This window comes from Oryctolagus cuniculus, chromosome X (assembly GCF_051225735.1).
Source record: "Oryctolagus cuniculus isolate XC-2025 breed Fujian yellow rabbit chromosome X, ASM5122573v1, whole genome shotgun sequence".
In the NCBI taxonomy this organism is placed as follows: Eukaryota; Metazoa; Chordata; class Mammalia; order Lagomorpha; family Leporidae; genus Oryctolagus; species Oryctolagus cuniculus.
The window spans coordinates 133,745,577-133,768,808 of record NC_142888.1 but is presented as its reverse complement, the minus strand read 5'-3'; the positions used below and the strand labels follow the sequence as shown (position 1 = coordinate 133,768,808).

Below are 23,232 nucleotides of genomic sequence, written 5' to 3'. Positions count from 1 at the left end.
TAGTTGTATTTCTACATATTACCAATGAAAAATTGGAAGTAGAAAAAATTTTAATAGTCACATTTAAATTAGTATTATAAACATGAAATAATTGAGGATGAATTTAACAAAATATTGGCAATACCTATACACTGAGAACTATAAGGCATCCCTGAGAGAAACTCAAAATGGTCTAAGTAAATGGAAAGATGTACCATATTCATGGCTCAGAAGTCTCAATATTGATTCTTTTTTAAATTTTTTAAAGATTTTGTTTATTTATTTGAGAGGTAGAGTTACGGTCAGAGAGAGGGAGAAACAGAAAGGTCTTTCATCCACTCCTCAAATGTCCACAATGGCCGAGCTACACTGATCCAAAGCCAGGAGCCAGGAGCTTCTTCCAGGTCTTCCATGCCCGTGCAGGGGCCCAAGGACTTGGGCCATCTTCTGTTGATTTCCCAGGCCTTAGCAAAGAACGAGATTGGAAGAGGTGGAGCTGGGACACAAACTGGCACCCATATGGGATGCCAGTGGCACAAGCTGAGGCTTAGCCAACTGTGCCATAGCACCAGCCCCTGAATATTGATTCTTAAGATGTGGATTCTCCCAGACTGATTTATAGATTTAATGCAACCCCAATTAAAGTCCTAGCAGCCTTTTTAATAGAAATTAACAAGTTGATTCTAAAATTTATGCAGAAAACCAAAGGATCTAGAATAGCCAAAACAATAAGGACAAAGTTGAAGGTATTTAAGCCTTGAAACTATTTTGTTAATTCTTGTATAAGGGGTGAGGTAAGGGTCCAATTTCATTCTTCTGCTTGTGAATAGGTAGTTTTCCCAGCACCATTAGTTGAATAGACTGTCCTTTCCCTGTTGTGTGTTCTTACCACCTCTGTCAAAAATTGGTTGACCATAGATATATGGGTTTATTTCTGGGCTTTTTGTCCAATTCCATTGGTTAATGCATCTGTTCGTATGCCAGAACTATGCTATTTTGATTACAACATATTTTGAAATTAGGTAGTGTTTTGAAATCAGATCTTGCTGTGTTCTTTATGCTCAATTATTTTTACTATTTGGAGTCTTTGTGGTTCCACACAAATTTTTAGGTTTTTTTCCTATTTCTGTGAAGATCAACATTGGAATTTTGCTAGGAATTATGTAGTCATTCAAAGCAAAAAATAACTGAAGGGCTTATGCTGTCTGGTTTTGGGACACTCTGTAAAGCTACAGTAATCAAGATAATGTGTAAAGATAAACACATACGTCAGTGGAACAGAATACATAGTCCAAAATTATCCATAACTATTGGGTAAGTTGATTTTCATTAAAAGTTTCAAACTAATTTAATGGAGAAAATATATATTTTTCAACAAATGGTGCTGATACAACTCGGTATCTGTATGGAAAGGAAGAAAAACCACGAGTCTCACCAGTTACCTCATACTGTACACAAAATGGATTATAGACAAAAATATAAAAGCTTAAAATATAAGTATGCTGGAAACATGTGTTTTTCTTGCTTAATGGCTCTGACTAGAATGTCCAGTACTACGTTAAATATAAGTGGTGAAAGTGGGCATTCTTGTATTTTCCCTGATCTTAGAGGAAAACTTTTCAGCTTTTCACCATCAAGTACAATGTTAGCTATGAACTTATCATAAATATATTCTTTATTGTGTTGGTGCACATTCTTTCCATATCTAATTTGTTGGGAGTTTTTTTTCTTTTTTATCATGAAAGGATGTTGAATTTTGTCAATTGCCTTTTTTTTCACCTATTGACATGATACAGTTTTATCTTTTATTCTGTTAATGTGGTGGGTATATCTTGTTCATTGATTTGTATATATTATATGATCCTTGCATTACAATGATAAGTCTCACTTGTTCATGCAGTGTGACCCCTTTTATATGCTGTTGAATTTTGTTTCCTAGTATTTTTGAGAGGTTTTACATCTACATTCATTGGGGACTTTGGCATATAACTTTCTTTTCTCGTGGTGTCTTGTCTTACTTTGATTCCAGGGCAATGCTGGCTTTTATAAAATGTGTTTGGAAGTTTGCTTTGCAATTTTTGGAAAAACTTGAGAACTATTGGTATAAGTTCTTCTTTAAACATTTGGTAAATTCAACAGAGAAGATATCAGATCCCAGACTTTTCTTTGATGGGAGAGTTTTTGTTTCTGATGCAGCTTCCTTACTTGTATTTTATCTGTTCATATTTTTGTGTCTTTCATGATTTATTCTTTGTTGGTTGTATGTGTGTAGGAACATGTTAATTTCTTCTAGATTATCCAATTTGTTGGTGTAAAATGATTAAATGTAGTATGCATTTATATGCACACCACATTTTCACATTTTCTTTATCCATTCATATGATGATGGACATATTGGTTGGTTCCATATTTTGTCAACAGTGCTGCTATAAACATGATGGTGCAGGTATCTCTTTGATACAAAGTGTTCATGTCTTTTGAGTATATACCTAGTAGTGGGATTGCAGGGTTAAATGGCAAGTAATTTACATTCCCACCAACGGTGTATAAGTATTCACCTTTCTGCATGTCCTTGCCAGAATTCGTTCCTCTCTGTCTTTTGGATTTTAGCCATTCTGACAGGGACAAGTTTATAAAAGTTGCGGTTCTTTGTGGATGTTTAGGAGAGACTTTTCCTTTCTTTGTAGTAACCATAAAGAGATTGAAGTTGATCTCTGTGTTATTTGCTGTTACTAGAATTTCTAACTAGCCACTGCTTAGGCACTTCTGATTATCCTGCAACCTGTGATTGTTGGATCTTGATTTGATTTAATTTAATTCACTCAAAAACATATTGAGTCCTTAGTATATATTTCACTCTGTAAGAGTTACAAAGAAATTTTTTCTTTAAACTCATGGATTTTATAGTCTAGCTGCAGAATCAAACCCTACACACTTCAATTAGGAAGAAAATTCAAATCAAGACAATACTAACATCTTTGGTTCAATAATATGGGTTATTGACCATCAGGTTGTAGAAAAACTATGTAGGCCAGATGAGATTATTTGAATGAACAGGATTTTAAATGGTCTTTGAAAAATCACAGAGAGTATAGAGATTGGCATGACATTCCAAGGTCAAATATTATGATCAATACTGTGATCAGTACCATTGACACCTTCTGACTAGAACAGTCTATCTCCTTTAATTATATATACCTATTCTTTCAGTATATGCCTCAATCCATACAGAAGGGAAGTCTGGCATGTAAGTCCTGGCCCATTCACAGGGAAATCATGAACCATTCAATTTAACTAACAGTGGCCATCTCTTATTTGGTTGTCAGGATCTCCTGTTGTACATCTGCATTATCCTTCATATTGAAGACTAATTGTAACCTTCTATTTCTCCTGACTCTAGACTTATTTTTTCCATATTAATGGTCCTCCTTGGACTATCTCTAATGGGTTCTTTCCTGGTTTTGGCAGTGCTCACAGCTTTCCTGCCTGGACATTGGTATTAATTCTCCCTGGATTGTAATACCTGCCTCTCAGGAAACCTATCCTTGAAACCATTATTGTGGTAGCACTATGGTGCCTTTGGAAGAGATAATGGTACCCCAGTAAATATTATATCTGGAAGTATGGCCCTGAGAAAAGAAACCTTCTCTCTTCATATTAAGAGTGCTATGTGGGGCCGGCGCCGCGGCTCACTAGCCTAATCCTCTGCCTTGCGGCACTGGCACACTGGGTTCTAGTCCCGGTCGGGGCACCGGAGTCTGTCCCGGTTGCCCCTCTTCCAGGCCAGCTCTCTGCTGTGGCCAGGGAGTGCAGTGGAGGATGGCCCAAGTGCTTGGGCCCTGCACCCCATGGGAGACCAGGATAAGTACCTGGCTCCTGCCATCGGATCAGCGCGGTGCACCGGCCGCAGCGCACCAACCGCGGCGGCCATTGGAGGGTGAACCAACGGCAAAGGAAGACCTTTCTCTCTGTCTCTCTCACTGTCCACTCTGCCTGTCAAAAAAAAAAAAAAAAAGAGTGCTATGTGATCAGTGGTCTAACAGAACCCAAGAGTATGATTGCCAACCTTGAAGTCATATTTTCTTTCTAGATATTCATCATAAACTCCCCAGTTAAATGGTCTCTGGAGTCCCAAAAGAGCCCAAGGCATTCAGGGCTCCATTCATTTATACCCTATCTTATCACACAATATCTATGCATCTGAGCAAGGTTCCTCTCCAACATAAATAGTGCAGGAGACCCTTACATGGTTGATGGAGCATCTAGACCATACTGTTACTACCAACTCTCAGCAGCCAAAGACCACCCCTAGAATACAGGTGGATGGTTCCCATTATGAGGCCAATTACTTTAGGGTCACAAGGCACCCTCTCCAGTGAGCATTAGTGTTAATAAATTTAATTAAGAGGTAACAGCAAATCAAAACCTGTGCTCAGAAAAACATAGCACGCATTCACAAAAACATTACTTGGTACCTGGAAATAGAATGTGTGGTTGAAATTAGTATGGGATTATGAGTTGGAGGAGCTACACTTACAATGCCACTAAGTCTTGATGGTCTAAGAACAAGCCTGAATTTTCTGCCTATATCACAATGCCACCTCAGTGTGCCTCAGTGATCCCTGGAAGAAGTCTCCTTAAGACATTTGGTAGCACTGCATTCCACAAGGTATTGTGTAGCATATGGAAACGTGAAGTCCCTGCACTAGTACAAAGGACACACCAGGAAGCTCAAAGAGCAGCGGCACTCCTCTTGACCATAGACCACCCTTGTATGACATCAGCTTTACCTCAACCTGTCCTGTCCTACCTTCCAGTACTGCAAGTCACCAAATGCTGCAGTTGTCCCTGCTTTCAGAAACTATTTTCTTTATTTTAAAATATTTATTTATTATTTATTTGAAAGAGAAATCTTTCATTGGTTGGCCCACTCATCAAATGGCCTCAACAGCTATGGCTTGGCCAGGCTCAAGCCAGGAGCCAGTATTTTTATCCAGGTCTCCCACATGGGTAGCAAAGGCCCAAGCACTTAGACCATTTTCTGTTGCATTCCCAGGATCACTAACAGGAAGCTGGATTGAAAGCAGAATAGCTGGGACTCTAACCAGTGCTCTGATATAGGATACATAGGTTCAGAAGCAGAAGATTAGTCCATTGAGCAACAATGCCAGGCCCAGATCCTAAATTCTTTAAGCTCTTATTTATCTCACAGAAAACTCTAAACACTAAATAAAGTATATGTAACAGTATTCATTCTCCTTTCATGTAAAAAATACGGAATTCTGCTCAGTTAATTATTATCCTCCATTTCTGGTTTTTATCTTCACTGTTGTTTTCTCCTATAATGTTTTTAGATACTTTGTCTTTTCTTTTTGGATTGAATTTTTGTCCCTTCTTACTATGGGACTACCTCTCTATTCTGATAGAATTTTAAATCCACTTAAGCTAAGCTGTTCATGTTCCGATACCTTAAATCTTGCCACCTCGATGCTACTGATGATCCATTTTGACCTTCTTCAGGATCTGTAAGTAACAAAGCCATTGATGGTGAAGCATATGTGGTGACTAGAAAAGAAGCTGATAACTGTCCACAGTTGGGCTGAATATAGCTTGCAGATGTGTTTTGGGCCCATAATATTTGGATTACCCCTACAAAGTTGAAGGTAGTCATTGTGATGTCTACCAAAAAAATACCTGTAAAATATCTGAGGTAAATGACCAATTGTGTAAATGTGATGTAAATGCCCAGCTGTGTTAATGCACACTTCCCATGGACTGCTCCCAACTACTGAATGAATATAGCCAGAATACTAATTACAGTCTATTCCTTGGAGAATCAGTTTCCTCTAACAGACACGTTTGCCTTGAGGACTGCCCAACAGCCTTGCTAAAACCTTCTTAGAACTTCAATGCAATCTAAGACCTTGCTTTCTTCCACTAAAGATCAAGCAACATGAGACCTGTCTGGCAATATCAGCTGGGGCTTGAGTGGTGACTATTAGTTTTGGACACATCAGTTTACTATTCTCTCCACAACTCATCATCTCTTATACTTGACTTATGTTACTTGCATAGCCCTTGTGGTCATTTAATTATGAGACCTTAAGGGAGGGAGGGAGGAAGGAAATATCACTCTATTCTTAAAATTGTATCTATGAACTATATTGAATCTGTTAAAATAAATAAATAAATTTTTCAGAGAGAGAGAGAAAGAGAGAAATCTTCCATCCATTGTTGCACACCTGAAATGGCAACAATATCCAGGGCTAGGCCAAGCTGAAACTGAGAGCCTGGAACTCCATCTGGGTCTCCCATGTAGGATGGCAGGGGCCCAACTACTCAGGTCATCTTCCTCTACCTTCCCAGGTGCATTAGCAGAGAGTTGGACTGAGGAGTGGAGTAACTGGGACTAAAACCGGTGCTTATATGGGATGCTGGCAATACAGGCAACAGCTTAACCTGCTGTACCACAACACCAGCCCCAGGACCATTTTTTTAAATTTATGTGATCCAATATATTATTTTGTTAGTCATTATACCAGGTACTAGTAGCAATGGAAAGTAGTGTAGACCTTGTTCTATTTGGAGTTTTTTCCTGCAATAAGGCAAGCAGATATTAGCCAAATAATCACATAAATAAATACAAATAAACACATGATTATAAGTTGTAATAAGTGCATTGAAGAAAAAGAAAAGAGATCTGTGAGAAATTAGCAAAGGTATTGATCATCTCTTATTTTCTATATCTATACTGATTTTCTTGGTACTCTCATCCAGTCCAGTTTTTATAAATTAGCTCATAAGGCCCTATATGATATGACCCACCCACCCCCAACTGTCTTACTTTATCTGCTATTATTCTGCTTCTCACTTACTGAGCTTCATCCATAATGGCTTCTTTGCTGTTCTTTGGCCACAACAGACACAATCACAGCTTTGAGCTTTCGCACCGGGTGTCCTCTCTGCCTAGCTTACTTTACCCCTGATATCATCATAACTTATTTCACCTTTGATCAAATATCTTCATTCTCATGTTTAAAGTAAAACTTCAGCAAACATTTTTATCCTATTGCCTTTTTCATAGCTTGTATTACCTTATAATACATGATATAATTTACTGATTGTTTTTTAATTATCTACCTTCTTCCACTGAAAAGTAAGCTTTATGAAAGCAGGACTTTAAAAAAAGATTTATTTATTATTTGGAAGGCAAAGTGACAGAGAGGGAGACACAGAAAGAGGGAGAAATATTCCATGTGTTGGTTCACTCCCCAAATGGTTACAAAAGCCAGGCTGAAGCCAGGAGCCAGAAACTCCATCTAGTTCTCCATGTGAGTGGCGGGAGCCCAAGAACTTGGATCATCTTCTGTACTTTCCCAGGTACTATAGCAGGGAGCAGGATCAGCAAAACAACAGCCAAGCCTAAAACAGTCACTGCTATATGGGATGCTGGCATTGCAAGCAACAGTTTAGTCCACTAAACCAGAGCAGCAGCCTTCAAAGCAAGATTTTTTTGTTTCCTTTATTCACTGATAAATTCCAAGTAATATGAGTGCCTGGCACAAATTGGTCCCCAAAATATTTATTAAACTGATTAATTGGTTAGTTAATAAGGGTTTCAAGGAAGGTTTTTTTCAATGATTTGGTATTTAATCTGAGACATGAAGAATAAGCAAGAATTAAGGGGAGGGCATGGTAGGCTGAGGGGACAGTATATATGACAGCCCTGAGATGGTGAGACTAAATAGATGGACATGATTATGTGAAGCTTGGAGTGTCATTGTAAACCATGACTCAACTCTTTTGCCTGTCCTCAAGGAGCTCATGGCAAATAGCAATAAAAATAAACATGTTGTAAGTGTACTAATAAGGGTATGCACAGAGACCTCCTAATTCTTCATTCGAGAGTTGAAGATATTTTATAGAGAGATGACACTTGATCTAGGTCTCAAGCAGGATACTGACATGATGAAAGTGTTTTTTTAACTTTTATTTAATAAATGTAAATTTCCAAATAAAGCTTTTGGATTACAATGGCTTTTTCCACCCATAACTTCCCTCTCACCCACAACCCTCCCCTCACCCGCTCCCTCTCCCATCCCATTCACATCAGGATTCATTTTCAATTATCTTTATATACAGAAGATCAATTTAGTATATATTAAGTAAAGATTTCAACAGTTTGCACCCACACAAAAACACAAAGTGTAAAGTACTGTTTCAGTACTAGTTATAGCATTAATTCACATTGCACAACACATTAAGGACAGAGATCCTACATGAGGAGTAAGTGCACAGTGACTCCTGTTGTTGACTTAACAAATTGACACTCTTGTTTATGCCATCAGTAATCACCCTAGGCTCTAGTCATGAGTTGCCAAGGATAGGGAAGCCTTTTGAGTTCACTAACTCTGATCTTATTTTGACAAGGTCATAGTCAAAGTAGAAGTTCTCTCCTCCCTTCAGAGAAAGGTGCCTCCTTCTTTGATGGCCAGTTCTTTCCACTGGGATCTCACTCACAGACATCTTTCATATAGGTCCTTTTTTTCCCAGAGTGTCTTGGCTTTCCATGCCTAAAATACTCTCATGGACTCTTCAACCAGATCTGAATGCCTTAAGGGCTGATTCTGAGGCCAGAGTGCTGTTTAGGACATCTGCCCTTTTACGAGTCTGCTGTGTATCTCGCTTCCCATGTTGGATTGTTCTCTCCTTTTTAATTCTATCAGCTAGTATTAGCAGACATTAGTCTTATTTATCTGATCCCTTTGACTCTGAGTCCTATCATTATGATCAATTGTGAACTGAAACTGATCACTGGGACTAGTGAGATGGCATTGGTACATGCCACCTTGATGGGATTGAATTGGAATCCCCTGGCATGTTTCTAACTCTACCATTTGGGGTAAGTCTGATTGAGCATGTCCCAAACTGTACATCTCCTCTCTCTCTTATTCCCACTCTTATATTTAACAGGGATCACTTTTCAGTTAAATTTCAACACCTAAGAATAATTGTGTGTTAATTACAGAGTTCTACCAATAGTATTAAGTAAAACAAAAAAATACTAAAATGGATAAAGTAATTTTTTTTGACAGGCAGAGTGGACAGTGAGAGAGAGAGACAGAGAGAAAGGTCTTCCTTTTGCCGTTGGTTCACCCTCCAATGGCTGCTGCGGCCGGCACGCTGCGGCCGGTGCACTGCTCTGATCCGATGGCAGGAGCCAGGTACTTATCCTGGTCTCCCATGGGGTGCAGGGCCCAAGCACTTGAGCCATCCTCCACTGCACTCCCCGGCCACAGCAGAGAGCTGGCCTGGAAGAGGGGCAACCGGGACAGAATCCGGCTCCTCGACCGGGACTAGAACCTGGTGTGCTGGCGCCGCAATGTGGAGGATTAGCCTAGTGAGCCACAGCGCCAGCAAAAGGGATAAAGTATTAAGTTGTTCATCAACAGTCAGGACAAGGGCTGATCAAGTCACTGTTTCTCATAGTGTCCATTTCACTTCAGCAGGTTTCCTTTTTTGGTGCTTGGTTAGTTGTCACCAATCAGGGAGAACACATGATATTTGTCCCTTTGGGACAGGCTTAATTCACTCAGCATGATGTGCTCCAGATTCCTCCATTTTGTTGCAAATGACCGGATTTCATTTTTTTTTACTGCTATATAGTATTCTATAGAGCACATATCCCATAATTTCTTTATCCAGTCTTCTGTTGATGGGCATTTGGGTTGATTCCATATCTTAGCTATTGTGAATTGAGCTGCAATAAACATTAAGGTGCAGACAGCTTGTTTGTTTGCCAATTTAATTTCCTTTGGGTAAATTCCAAGGAGTGGGATGGCTGGGTTTTATGGTAGGGTTATATTCAGGTTTCTGAGGAATCTCCAGACTGACTTCCATAGTGGCTTTACTAGTTTACATTGCCACCAACAGCAGGTTAGTGTCCCTTTTTCCTCACATCCTCACCAGCATCTATTGTTGGTGGATTTCTGTATGTGAGCCATTCTAACTGGGGTGAGGTGAAACCTCATTGTGGTTTTGATTTGCATTTCCCTGATTGCTAGTGATCCTGAACATTTTTTCATGTGTCTGTTGGCCATTTGGATTTCCTCTTTTGAAAAATGTTTATTAAGGTCCCTGGTTGTTTGTTTTGTTTGTTCTGGTTATTAATCCTTCATCAGTTGCATAGTTTGCAAATATTTTTCCCATTCTGTTGGTTGCCTCTTCACTTTGCTGACTGTTTCTTTTGCAGTTCAGAAACTTCTCTATTTGATGTAATCTCAATTGTTAATTTTGGCTTTGATTGCCTGTGCCTCCAAGGTCATTTCCAAGAAGTCTTTGCCTGTGCCTATATCTTGCAGGGTTTCTCTGACTTTCTCTAAAAATTTTATGGTGTCGGGTCATAGATTTGGATCTTTAATCCATGTTGAGTGGATTCTTGTATAAGGTGTAAGGTAGGGTGTCGCTCCCCCTCTTTGTGGAGGAGCAACACAGGACCCTGCGCTGTTCTTTTGTCTGCTCGGCCCTCCCCGGGTTTGCTGCTGGTTCTTCCCGGGTTGGCTACTATCCCTTCCACCTCCGTGGAAGGGCAGTTCCCCCTGTCCACATTCCCCACTTCCGCAGGGGAGCGGCACACCGCCGGCCGGCTCTTCTCGGGGGCTGCACAGGTGTTCCTTCAGCTAGATGTTCCCCATAGATGTTCCTGGTGCATGCCGTCTCTCTCCTCCTTTATAGTCCTCCTCCGCCAATCCCAACTCGGCTGCCCACACGCCGAGTACGCTGCTCTCCTCCAATCAGGAGCAAGTCCTACAGTTTATCAGTTGAACTGGAGGCAGCTGTGCGGAAGCTGTTTACTTCTCTCCCAACGCCACATTGTGGGAGAGCAGATGCATAGAATAAGTCTTAATTCCAGTAACTCAGTCTAGTCTGGCTTGCTCCCCACAGATCCCCCTTTCTTTTTATTTTTTAGCCTTGATACGCGCCTGTCTTCGGTGTCCCGCGGCACACACTCTGCTCTACTTGCTAGAGTTGCCACAGGCTCTTACAAGTCCTATCAGGCAAACCGAATCTGGGTCCTCTCTTCGCCATGTTGTGAGGAGGTTTTTAGGCGCTGATGCGTGCCTGTGTTCGGTGCCCTGCAGCACATGCTCTGCTCTGCCCGCAGGGGCTTACAAAACCTATCAGGCAAACCGAATCCAAGCCTCCTAATTGTTGCATTGTGGGGAAGCTTTACTGATGTTAATTCGTGCCTGTCTTCGGTGACCTGCGGCGCATAAGCTGCTAGCCGCCCAGGTGCTCATCGTGCTCATCGCCTCACTTAATCAGGCAGACCGAATCCAAGCTCTCACATTGCAGTGTTGTAGGGAGGCCTTTCTATTTCTCTATTTCTCTATCTCCGGGCATTCCTATTTCTCCCATTTTACTTCTATCTTCCAGCATTCCTATTTCTCTCACTTTGCTTCTAAACTTCTATTTCTCTTATCCCTGCAGCTTCCCGCTCTCATTCCATTTCTAAACTTCTGTTTCTCTTATCCCCGCGGCTTCCCGGCTGCGCCCGCCCCGAGGCTGCTTCTCGGCAGCTTTCCGGCGCCTCGCCCTGCTGGCAGCTTCACGGCTCCGCGCGGCTTCGCGGCTCTTCGCGGCTCGGCTTCGCGCGCTCCGCGGTCTCCACGCCCTTCGCGTCTGCACCACGGCCTCGCTCCAGCCCCGTTCCCTATCTACTTGTGCCCCGCACGCTCTCTCTGCATGCGGCGGCTTCCGCGAGTAACACAGCGTAGCTTACGTGTCCGCCACTAGCATTCAATCTAAGTTCCCCGGGCTAGCCTGGCGAATTCAACCCAGCGTACGTCTCCGCCCCACGGTTTGGCTTCCCGTCCTTTGCTCCCCGGGCTAATCAGACGGATCCCAACCAGGCTCACGTTTCAGCTTCCGGTTTCAACTTTTCGCCCCCTATTCCCGGGCTAACTTGAGAATCCCAAAGTGGCTTTCGTTTCAGCCTCGGCCTGCCCCCCGCGGCTTCAATTTCCCTAACACTTTTCTCTACCCGGTATGTTTCCCTAAGTTTTCTTCCAACAATATTCCTCCCTCATTTCTCCTGGCCTCTCCCCACAGTCCGCATCCGAGTCTGTTTGTTCTAGCTTTCACTTTCGCTTTCGACCTTAGAGATTTCTCCCAGCTTCTCCCCCCGTAGTCCGTATCTGAGTCTATGCCTAGGCTTTCAATAGCTTCTTCCGGCACCCTTTTCGTCCGGCTTTTCCCTAGGCTGTTTGCTAGTCTCTCTCTCCGGTAATTTCCCAGTTCTTCCCGTTTCTTCCCTCCTAAGTTTGCTATCCGTCCTAGGTTTCCTATCCGAGCTAGGTTTCCTATCCGTCTTAGGTTTCCTATCCGAGTCACGGCACCATTATGTCGCTCCCCCTCTTTGTGGAGGAGCAACACAGGACCCTGCGCTGTTCTTTTGTCTGCTCGGCCCTCCCCAGGTTTGCTGCTGGTTCTTCCCGGGTTGGCTACTATCCCTTCCACCTCCGTGGAAGGGCAGTTCCCCCTGTCCACATTCCCCACTTCCGCAGGGGAGCGGCACACCGCCGGCCGGCTCTTCTCGGGGGCTGCACAGGTGTTCCTTCAGCTAGATGTTCCCCATAGATGTTCCTGGTGCATGCCGTCTCTCTCCTCCTTTATAGTCCTCCTCCGCCAATCCCAACTCGGCTGCCCACACGCCGAGTACGCTGCTCTCCTCCAATCAGGAGCAAGTCCTACAGTTTATCAGTTGAACTGGAGGCAGCTGTGCGGAAGCTGTTTACTTCTCTCCCAACGCCACATTGTGGGAGAGCAGATGCATAGAATAAGTCTTAATTCCAGTAACTCAGTCTAGTCCGGCTTGCTCCCCACAGTAGGGGTCTTGCTTCATGCTTCTGCACGTGGAAATCCAGTTTTCCCAGCATCATTTGTTGGATAGACTGTCGTTGCTCCAGGAATTGGTTTTAGATCCTTGATCAAATATAAGTTGGCTGTAGATGTTTGGATTGATTTCTGGTGTTTCTATTCTGTTCCATTGGTCTATCCATCTGTTTCTGTACCAGTGCCATGCTGTTTTGATTACAACTGCCCTGTAGTGATGCCTCTGGCTTTGTTTTTGTTGTACAAGATTGCTTTAGCTATTCGAGGTCTCCTGTGCCTCCATATTAATTTCAGTATCATTTTTTCCAGATCTGAGAAGAATGTCTTTGGTATTTTGATTGGTATCGCATTGAATCTATAAATTGCTTTTGGAGAATGGACATTTTGATGATATTGATTCTTTCAATCCATGAGCATGGAAGATTTTTCCATTTTTTGGCATCCTCTTCTATTTCTTTCTTTAAGATTTTGTAATTCTCATCGTAGAGCTCTTTTGACGTCCTTGGTTAAGTTTATTCCAAGGTATTTGATTGTTTTTGTAGCTATTGTGAATGGGATTGATCTTAGAAGTTCTTTCTCAGCCATGGCAGAAAGTGTTTTAAGAAGATTAATCTGGCAGTCATATGGAAAATGGATTGGAATATGGATGAACTGAAGGCAAGGAAACCGTCTAGTCTATGGCAATAATCCAGGTATGAGGTGATGAAAGCATCTATAGGAGTAGAAAGAGAAGGACAAATCTGAAAGACATTTGGAAAGAAAAAAATGACAGGAACTAAATGGTCTCTTGGCTTTAAGCCTTTCAGGAGGTAGTGCTTCTTCCTTAGTAATAACCATGAAAAGATTCAGATTGACCTATTATGTGATTGCTCACTGACTGGAATTTCTAGCTATGGCTATTCTCCAAAAGTTCCTGTTTCTATGATTGGTACTCGTTGAATCTTAATTTACATTAATATGACTTTAGACTTCAAAGGTTGGGATGCTCTCAGAACAATAATTTTGACCATGAAACAGCAAATTTTTCTAGCAAATGAGAAAAAAAGGAATGCCATGGGATCACACAGGAAGCTTTAAGAGGAGCTTATAGTTCCTTTTTTAAAAATGATAATATACAAAAAGTGTAAGAGAAGGACACAAAAGCAAGGATAAATATAACAGATGACATGTGCCTAAATGATTAATATTTGAAAAATCTCAAAATTACTTTAGGCTTATAGAAATGCATTTCTGTAAATACAACAGCAATATTTTAATTATGCTATAAGAAAGAAAAAAATGTGTCTTGGAATGGGTAAATCATAACTCAGATGAGGTGCTTTTAGTCTGGATTTATGTAAAAATATTATCAGTTCTAACAAGGAAGAAAAGAGAGTCTTCAATCTTCTTACTAGTGAGCTTACTCTCTCCTGAGTTACCTTCTGGAAAAGATTTTAAAGTAAGTGTATACTTAGAAAATTGTAAACTATTGATAAAGTCACTCAGTACAAACTTAATTTTTATTTCTGACAGGGTTTAGAGATATTTTGTGAAAATATGGAAGACATAGTATACATGTTAAGTGAAGAAATTAAATTTCAGCAAGATTTTTAACGAATCTTTGACACCCTTATGGAAAACATAGTATGGGTTAGATAACTTGCATAATTCTGTGTTAATTAAATTATCCTATTCAAAGTGCTCATAACAGAGTATAGGCAAAAGAAGAATTTTCTGATGACGTGCTATAAACTATATCTTTGATTCAACCTATTTAATATCTGTATCACTTACTTATGTGAAGATTTAGAGCAAACATCTTATTACTATGAAGCTAGAAGAAGTGTAATGTAATCCAAATATTATAAGCACTTAGGGGGTTCTACTAAATATTGGGAATTATGCTAGATATTACAATGCAAAAAAAAGAATAAGACATATATAGGTCTTTAAGACAAAATTGGGCATGTTCAGGATGGTATGGCCATAGACAAAATATAGGTCTTTCTATTGCAAAAAATATAGTATTATTGAGAAAAAAATATATCTATATATAAACAATTTCAACAAAGTAGGAAGAGATTTAAGCAGAATATTACAAGAAAACTGTTATTAATTTATTCTGGGAATGTAGGAAATACTTCTTAGATGAGATGATATCCAGATACAGTTCTAAGTACTTTAGTCCTCGCACTAAACTCAAAAGATAAATATTGTTACTGTCTTAATTTTACTAAGGAGGAAATTGAATCAAGATTTTAAGTAGCTTGCCCACACTCACACATGATCTGTGGAAAATGAATTTCAATTATCCAGGATGAGGGCAATCAAAAATATCACAATCAGAGAGGGCCAGAAAATTGAGACTTGAAAAATGGCCCTTATATGTGTTTGGAAGATTAAAATTAGTGGATTTTTAAAAAGAATTTGATTTGGTAATGTAGTGAGACAAAAGGAAGATTACAAGGAATAAAATAAAAGTGACTCATGAGAAAATGGAAGTAATGGTTATAGACCACTTAGTGTTAAGTTTTCAGAATTTCTTCATTGTTTACTTTTCCTTAATTGATATAATTAAATTATTTATTTTACATATTTAAGCCTGTAATGCTATTCCTGTAGTCACATAAAAATTTTATATTGTTACTAATTCTGTCTTGTTATTTTCCAGTTTTCTAGGATGTGGAACTGCAAGTTGTCCCACCTACAAAGCAAACTCCAGGCTTTGCTGAAGGGAGGAGTCATATGCCGAACCCTTCAACAACCCAACTTCAAAAGCTCATTTCTTTTAACGATCCATAGGTACCATACAGTTTCCAAACCTCTGAATTGTGCCTGGCAGCAGCATGAAGATCATTTTGGTAAGAGATATGTGGAGACAGATATACTTTTTCAATTGTGGTTAAAAGTTGCACGACTTAAAATTTATCATCTTAAATATTTAAGTGTACAGTTCAGTAAAGTATATTCACTTTGTTGTGTAATGGCATATCCTTTTTGTGAGATATGACTATTTTCTGTGCAGTTAAGAGGATATCTAGGCCGGCGCCGCTGCTCACTAGGCTAATCCTCTGCCTTGCGGCGCTGGCACACCGGGTTCTAGTCCCGGTCGAGGAGCCGGATTCTGTCCCGGTTGCCCCTCTTCCAGGCCAGCTCTCTGCTGTGGCCAGGGAGTGCAGTGGAGGATGGCCCAAGTGCTTGGGCCCTGCACCCCATGGGAGACCAGGATAAGTACCTGGCTCCTGCCATCGGATCAGCGCGGTGCGCCAGCTGCAGCACGCCAGCTGTGGCGGCCATTGGAGAGTGAATCAATGGCAGAAGGAAAACCTTTCTCTCTGTCTCTCTCTCTCACTGTCCATGCTGCCTGTCCAAAAAAAAAAAAAAAAAAAAAAAAAAAAAAAAAAAAAAGACATCTAGCCATCTATTTCCAAAATACCTTGGTAGTTGTGAGAAAGACAAAAATAATACTGGAAAATAGTGAAATCCCACTCTAGCTAGGGGAAGGGAAATCTTCCCTGCTCCAGGTAAATCCTGTCTCTCTGCATGACCTAAGATAAAATAAAGCCTCAATATATAGGGAATAAGGTTTCAAAGTCATAGACTAGAACTGTTATAACCATAGAAGTTATCAGGTGGTGGGGAGGGTAGGGAGATGTAAGTTTCACCCCCATGTTTCCCCCTTATGATGGAGGGATTGACTGGGAGCTGTGGCTTACTGCCACTGCCTAGCATCACAAGAGAGGATCATACCACATATCACTGGGCAAGAAAAGATCAAAATTGAAAGTGTGATTTCCACTGAGTATGTTTTTCATACCATCATAAAGTTAAAAAATTGTAAGTTGAGCCATTGTGAATTGGTGATTATTTGTACAAATATTTCCCAATAAGATTATACCTACAGGTACCAGAGGTTAAGACTTTTTGAGAGATACCATTTGATCCACAATACCCTTGAACAGGGACAAAAACAATTGTGAAGACCATAATCCCAAAATACAAGTCTGCTGTGTACTCAAAAGCCTGAGACTTAATCCAAAGATTATAGAATGCTTTTTTGCAAACATTCTACTACAAACTAATAAACCTTCAAGGAAAATAGCAGTGGATTACAGACTATCTCTGAAGTGCAGCACAAAAGGAAGGGCTAACAGAGGAGATGAAAACAAGAAAAGTACAGGAATTTATTGCCTTTGAGACCCTCAGGAGAAAAAAAAAACATAAAACACAATACCACACTTTATCAGATTAATATAAATATTCATGCTAAAGCCCTATCTACTGAAATTGCAAAACATGCTAATACAAGAAATAACATAATTTGAAGAAACAAACCAACTTCAGAGCCAGACTTAAATATGACATAGGTACTGAAATAATCAATATCAATCTTTTTTTTCTGTGAAAAAATGTCACTGGAATGTTTAAAGGTATTACATTGAATCTGTAGAACATTTGGAATAGTATGAGCATTTTGACAATATTAATTCCTCCAATCCATGAAAACAGAGTACTGTACCATCTGTTTGTGCCTTCTTCAATTCTTTTCATCAATGTTTTAAAGTTTTATATGTAAAGATTGTTCACATCCAGAGTTAAATTTATTCCTAAGTATTCCATTTTTGTAGCTATTATCAATTAGATTATTTCCATAATTTCTTTTCAGATAGTTTTTGGTTGGTGTATAAAAGCACTACTAATTTTTGTATTATGTATTTGTAACCTGCAATGTTACTGAATTCACTAGTTATATCAGTTTTTGGTGGTATATTTACAGTTTTCTATATGTCATTAGCAAATAGAAATTTTCACTTCTTAAGTTCCTATTTTTTTGCCTTTTATTTTTCTCTTGATTAATTGCTCTGAATAGGTCTTCCAGTACTATGATGGAAGAAGAGTTGAGAGTAGGCACGCTTATCTTGTTCCTGAACTTAGAGGAAAAGCTCTCAATTTAGGACTCTGAATAAGTAAAGCAATCTTGAACAAAAAGAACAAAGCTTGAAACATGATACTGTCTGGCTTAAACATATATTACAAAGTTGTAGTAGTCAAACCAGCATGGTATTGGTACTAAAAATAGAATTTGGACCAGCAGTTAAGACCCCAGTTAAAATGCCCTTGTCCCATGTCAGAGTGCCTGTGTTCAATTCTTTTTTTTTTTTTTTTTTTTTTTTTGACAGGCAGAGTGGACAGTGAGAGAGAGAGACAGAGAGAGAAAGGTCTTCCTTTTGCCGTTGGTTCACCCTCCAATGGTCGCCGCTGCAGCCGGCGCACCGCGCTGATCCGATGGCAGGAGCCAGGATCCAGGTGCTTTTCCTGGTCTCCCATGGGGTGCAGGGCCCAAGCACCTGGGCCATCCTCCACTGCACTCCCTGGCCATAGCAGAGAGCTGGCCTGGAAGAGGGGCAACCGGGACAGAATCCGGCGCCCCGACCGGGACTAGAACCCGGTGTGCCGGCGCCGCAAGGTGGAGGATTAGCCTATTGAGCCACGGCGCCGGCTCCAATTCTTGGCTCTGGCTCCCAATCCTGGGTTCTTGACTATGAAGAGCTCACGGGGCAGTGAGTGATGGTTCAACTGGCTCCCAGCTACAGCCTATTCTAACCCTGGTCTCTGCAGGCATTTAGGGAGTGAGCAAATAGATGGGAGTTCTCTGTCTCTGTCTTTCTTTCTGTAGTATAAAGAAATAAGGAAAAAATGTAGATACACTTACAAGTGTAACATAACAGAAAGTCCCGAAGTGAACTTGTACATGGTATCAACCGATTTTTCAACAAGGCTGCCAAGAGCAAAATTGGAAAGGGTAGTATTTTTAATAAGTGGTTCTGAGAAAACTGGATATGCACACGCAGAAGAATTAAATCAGGCCCTTATCTCATATCGTATGTAAAAATCAACTAAAACTGATTTAAGATTTAAATGTAAGACCAGAAACAGAAAAACTAGTAGAAGAAAACATATGAGAAATCTCCATGAAATAGGTCCAGGCAATGATTCTTTTGCCATAAACTCAAAAGTATGGGAGGGGCTGGCGCTGTGGCGCAGTGGGTTAAAGCTCTGGCCCGAAGCACCGGCATCCAATATGGGCGACAATTTTAGTCCCGGCTGCTCCACTTCCAGTCCAGCTCTCTGCTATGGCCTGGGAAAGCAGTAGAAGGTGGAACCCGCATGGGGGACACGGAAGAAGCTCTTGGCTCCTGACTTTGGATTGGCTCAACTCCAGCTGTTGAGCCATCTGGGGAGTGAACCAGCAGATGGAAGACCCCTCTCTCTCTCTCTACCTCTCTCTGTAAGTCTTTCAAATTAATAAAAATAAATCTTGGGGGAAAAGTATGGGAAACATAAATACAATACTAAAAAAAAAATTCTGCATAGCCAAGGAAACAATCACCAGAATAAAGAAACAACCTACAGGGATGAGCATTTGGCTTAGCAGTTAAGCTGCTGCTTGGGTTGCCCACATTCTATATTAGATTGCCTGGGTTCAAGCCCTGGCTATTCTCCTGACTCCAGCATCCTGCAAATGTTCACTCTGGGAAGAAACAGGTGATGATTTGGGTCCCTGATATTCACATGGGTGGCATGAACTGAGTTCCAGGTTGTGGCTTCAGCCTGGCCCCACCTCTGCTATTGTAGGCATTTGAGGAATGAACCAGTGGATGGGAGAGCTTGTCTCTGTCTGTCTGTCTCTGTCTCTCTTTTTCTGCTTTCAAATTATTTCTTTATTTGATAAATAATTTAAAAAATGTATAGAATGGGAAAATATTTTCAAACTATATATTTCATAAAAGTTAACACCCAAAATATATAAGGAAATCAAACAACTTGATAGCAAGGAAATAAATAACTCAACTTAAAAACAGACAAGCAGGGCAGGTGTTGTGGTTAAGCTTCCAGCTGCAATGCCTGCCAACCACCTGGTAGACCCAGATGCAATTCCTGGCTCATTGCTTCATCCTGGCCCAACCCTGCCTACTGTGAGAATTTGGGGAGTGCACCAGCAAATAGAAAATATCTCTCCCTGTCTCTGTCTCTGTCTCTGTCTGTCTCTCTCTCTCCACCTACCTTGCTGTGTTACTTTGCCTTTAAAATAAATAAATATTTTAAAATGGGCAAAGAATCTGACTAGATATTTCTCAAGACATATAAAAGACTAACAGGTGTATGAAAAAAAGTTCAAAATCAATAATAAGAGAAACATGAATTAAAGCCATAGTTCAACCTTTTAAAATGGCTATTATCAAAAGGATAAAATGTAACAAATGTTGATAAAGATGTAGGGAAAAGGTAACCCTTGCACACTGTTGATGAGAATGTAGATTATTGACAAGTGTGGATATTCCCCCACCCCAAAAAAGTAGAACTACCATATGATACAGTAATCTCATTATGAGGTATATATCCAAAGGAAATGAAATCAAAGGGACATCTGCACTCCCATTGTACCACAGTGGTTTATTGTACCACTGTATACCATAGCCAAGAAATAGAAACAACCTAAGTGCTCATGCACTGATGAATGGATGAAGAAAGTGTAGTACATATACATAATGGAAAACTATTCTGCCTTTAAAATGAAAAAAACATTTTGTTGTTGACAATAACATGAAAGTACCTGGAGGACATTTTGCTAAGTGAAATAAGCCAGACACAGAAGGACAAGCATTGCATGATCTCACTCATATGTGGAATCTAAAAAGAAAAGTTGGTCTTGAAAGGGAGCAAAAAATGGAGGGAAGTATGATTATCTTCTCAGATTTCTATGAAATACACAAATGCCCATCAACAGTAGACTGGATAAAGAAATCATGGGACATGTACTCTATCGAATACTATACAGCAGTCAAAAACAATGAAACCCGGTCATTTGCAACAAGATGGAGGAATTTGGAAAACATCATGCTGAGTGAATTAAGCCAGTCCCAAAGGGACAAATATCATATGTTCTCCCTGATCGGTGAAAACTAACTGAGCACCAAAGGGGAAACCTGTTGAAGAGAAATGGACACTATGAGAAACAGTGACTTGATCAGCCCTTGTCCTGACTATTGATGTACAATGTAATACTTTATCCATTTTAGTATTTTTTTTCGTTCTAGTACTATTGGCTGAACTCTGTAATTAACACACAATTATTCTTAGGTGTTTAAATTTTAACTGAAAAGTGATCCCTGTTAGGAATTTGGAAAACATTATGCTGAGTGAAATAAGCCGGTCCCAAAGGGACAAATATCATATGTTCTCCCTGATTGGTGACAACTAACCGAGCACCAAAAAGGAAACCTGTTAAAGTGAAATGAACATTATGAGAAACGGTGACTTGATCAGCCCTTGCCCTGACTGTTGATGAACAACTTAATATGTCATCCCTCTTAGTATATTTTTTGTTTGTTCTACTTAATACTTTTGGTTGAATACTGTAATCAATACACAGTTATTCTTAAGTGTTGAAACTTAACTGAAAATTGATTGCTGTTAAATATAAGAGTGGGAATAAGACAGAGAGGAGATGTACAGTTTGGGACATGCTCAAGTTGACTTGCCCCAAACGGTAGAGTTAGAAACATGCCAGGGGATTCCAATTCAATCCCATCAAGGTGGCATGTACCAATGCCATCTCACTAGTCCAAGTGATCAATTTCTGTTCACAATTTATCATAATGATAGGACTAAGAACCAAAGGGATCACACAAACAAGACTAGTGTCTGCAAATACTAACTGATAGAATAAAAAAGGGAGAGAACGATCCAATATGGGAAGCGAGATACACAGCAGACTCATAGAATGGCAGATGTCCTAAACAGCACTCTGGCCTCAGAATCAACCCTTAAGGCATGCGGATCCAGCTGAAATGCCCATGAGAGTATTTCAGGCATGGAAAGCCAAGACACTCTGGCAAAAAAAAAAAAAAATGACGTAAATGAAAGATCTCTATGAGTGAGATCCCAGTGGAAAGAACAGGTCAGCAAAGAAGGAGGTACCTTTCTCTGAACGGAGGAGAGATCTTGCACTCTGACTACGACCTTGTCTAAATATAATCAGAGTCAGTGAACTCAAAAGGCTTCCCTAGCCTTGGCAACTCATGACTAGAGCCTAGGGTGATTACTGATGGCATAAACAAGAGTGTCAATTTGTTAAGTCAACAACAGGAGTCACTGTGCACTTACTCCTCATGTAGGATCTCTGTCCTTAGTGTGCTGTACATTGAGATTTAATGCTATAACTAGTACTCAAACAGTATTTTTCACTTTATGTTTTTGTGTGGGTGCAAACTGTTGAAATCTTTACTTAATGTATGCTAAACTGATCTTCTGTATATAAAGATAATCGAAAATGAATCTTGATGTGAATGGAAGGGGAGAGGGAGCGGGACAGGAGAGGGTTGTGGGTGGGAGGGAAGTTATGGGGGGAGCCATTGTAATCCATAAGCTGTACTTTGGAAATTTATATTCATTAAATAAAAGTTAAAAAAGAAATACATGAAATCCATTCTCTTTATATTAACAAGACATTTTTTAAAACTTGGTCTCATAAAGCCTGAGAATATAATGGTAGTTACCAGAGGCTGGTAGGAGTAGTGGGGAGAGATGGATTGGGAAAGGTTATATGATGAGTACTGAGTTACAGTTTGATAGGAATAAGTTCTAGTGTTCTATTGAACAGTGAGGTGATGATAGATCATGATAATATACTTTATATTTTTCTTAGAAAAAGCAGTCAGGAAGAACCAAGTTGTTTCTTCGATTCTATGCTTAGAAGTCTCTTCACCTAAATATCCACTTTCATCAGACTCAAGTACTACCTTCCATAAAACACTAGAACATGAATATACTTCAGCTAAGCTGTCTTTCCAATATCCAAACTCATGATCTTTTCCATCTATGACCTCATTGGAATGATTTTTACTATCCCTATTTCTACCAACGTTGTGTTTATGATTGTATCCTTTCTAAGAAAATGGAGGCTTTCCTTCCAGCTCTCCTATTTTCTATCTGAGCCCTCACCAGAATTTCCTTTAGCAATCCCTTCATAGTAATCTCAGATTTTTCTAGCATGCACCTCAGAGCTATTTCAGCCTCTATCTACTACCCAGTTCTAAAGCTGCTTTCACATTTTTAGTTATTTGCTACATGAAGGTGTCACTTCCTGTACCAATTATTATATTTGTGTTCTTCAGAGAAAAATAAAAGAATAAAAAAGTAGAAAAAATAGAAAATGAACACACACACACACTGTATATATAGTTTTTCATGCTGCATAATTTTCCAGAAACTTTGGAAGATACATCCTATGTATGGATTTCAAATTTTTATCCCAAATAAACTTCTCTTTTAATTCAATTTTCTTTTTTTTTCTTTTTTTTTGACAGGTAGAGTTAT

General features: G+C 40.0%; 1 protein-coding gene across 13 annotated transcripts in view; it reads left to right on the top strand.

The window, feature by feature from the left end:
- LOC149119780 (trimethyllysine dioxygenase, mitochondrial-like) overlaps window positions 1-23,232 on the top strand; it is a 110,969-nt gene that overhangs the window by 12,071 nt on the left and 75,666 nt on the right. For 10 of the 13 annotated variants that reach the window (XM_089324593.1, XM_089324600.1, XM_089324595.1 and 7 more), the window contains exon 2: window positions 15,524-15,713. In XM_089324593.1, the coding sequence (XP_089180719.1) occupies window positions 15,524-15,713 (190 nt within the window). Of the gene's footprint in view, window positions 1-13,182; window positions 13,566-15,523; window positions 15,714-23,232 lie in introns of all 13 variants that reach the window. The other 3 variants (XM_089324597.1, XM_089324591.1, XM_089324590.1) reach the window with 1 other exon arrangement.